We start from the raw sequence: 1,126 nt of genomic DNA on the forward strand, positions 1-1,126 counted from the left end.
GCTCACTCAGGGTCCTGTCCCCCCACCCAGGCCGGCGGCCCAGCTCAAGCCTGCTGGGCTACGGGAAGCAGTGCGAACAGGGGGTCAGTGTGACAGGACAGGAAGGAGGGTGGGTCAGACCAAAGCTCGGGCTCGGCTGTCACTGAACACAAGCCTCATGCAGCTCCTCGGAGCCTGAGGACAGCCTGCAGCCACAGCTGTGGACAAGGAACAGAGCACGAAATGACGCGGGCAGCCATGCGGGAGTCCGGGGTCTTCTGCCTCCCTCTCGCTGTGGGTCGGGGAGGCCGCGCTCCTGAAGCCACGTGGATAGGGTTACGTGAGTGACAGCATCTCTGCTGGCTGAGCTCAGGAGAGCCTCACATCAGCTCGTTTGTTTTTTTGCTCACGCACCACTGGTTTGCCCACCCCCACCGTCTTGGGGTAAGGAGCGTCCAGGTGCGCCCCCAGCACACGCATGCACATTCCCTCAGCCAACGCCACCTCCGGGCCTCCTGTTGGGGCCTGGCTTTGCGAGACAGCCGTGCAGACTGAGGGCGGAGACCGACCTGGTCTCCTAACTCCACCCGTGTTTCCGGACACGCTCACCAGGGACTCGGGAAATGCAAGATCCCCGGGAGAGAACGGGCTGGCCCCTCACTGGCAGGAACTCGGGACGTGGCCCTCCCAGGAGCCCGCGGCCCTACAGGAACCCGGCGCCACGAGGGCCAGGCCACACCCGAGCCGTGCGAGCCCTCCCCCACCGCCCCACGCCCCTTCCTGCTGGCCTTCCCATTTCGGGGGTGCTGACTAAACTGCCTCGTAAGAGCTTCATACGTCAATCTCTGGGTGCCCCTGATACCCCTTTATTTCTCCGGACACAGCCAGGGGGCTTCTCATGGCCGCAGATTTGCAAACTTACGTAGAAAAAGAATACATGATAAAGAAACCAGGAAAAGAAAGAAACATAAGGGGCGCCTGGGTGGCTCAGTCGTTAAGCTTCTGCCTTCGGCTCAGGTCATGGTCCCAGGGTCCTGGGATCGAGTCCTGCATCGGGCTCCCTGCTCGGAGGGAAGCCTGCTTCTCCCTCTCCCACTCCCACTGCTTGTGTTCCTGCTCTCGCTGTGTCTCTCTCTGTCCAATAAAT

General features: G+C 61.9%; 1 protein-coding gene across 1 annotated transcript in view; it reads right to left on the reverse strand.

Annotated features, from left to right (window-relative positions):
• Nucleotides 1-879, reverse strand: part of ATP11A (ATPase phospholipid transporting 11A) — a 63,762-nt gene extending 62,883 nt beyond the window's left edge. Inside the window, exon 1 of the mRNA XM_044913327.1 lies at nt 817-879. Coding sequence (XP_044769262.1) covers nt 817-879 — 63 coding nt within the window. The remainder of the gene's footprint in view (nt 1-816) is intronic.
• Between the last annotated feature and the right edge of the window lie 247 nt (nt 880-1,126).

The sequence above is a fragment of the Neomonachus schauinslandi genome, chromosome 3 (genome assembly GCF_002201575.2).
Source record: "Neomonachus schauinslandi chromosome 3, ASM220157v2, whole genome shotgun sequence".
In the NCBI taxonomy this organism is placed as follows: domain Eukaryota; kingdom Metazoa; phylum Chordata; class Mammalia; order Carnivora; family Phocidae; genus Neomonachus; species Neomonachus schauinslandi.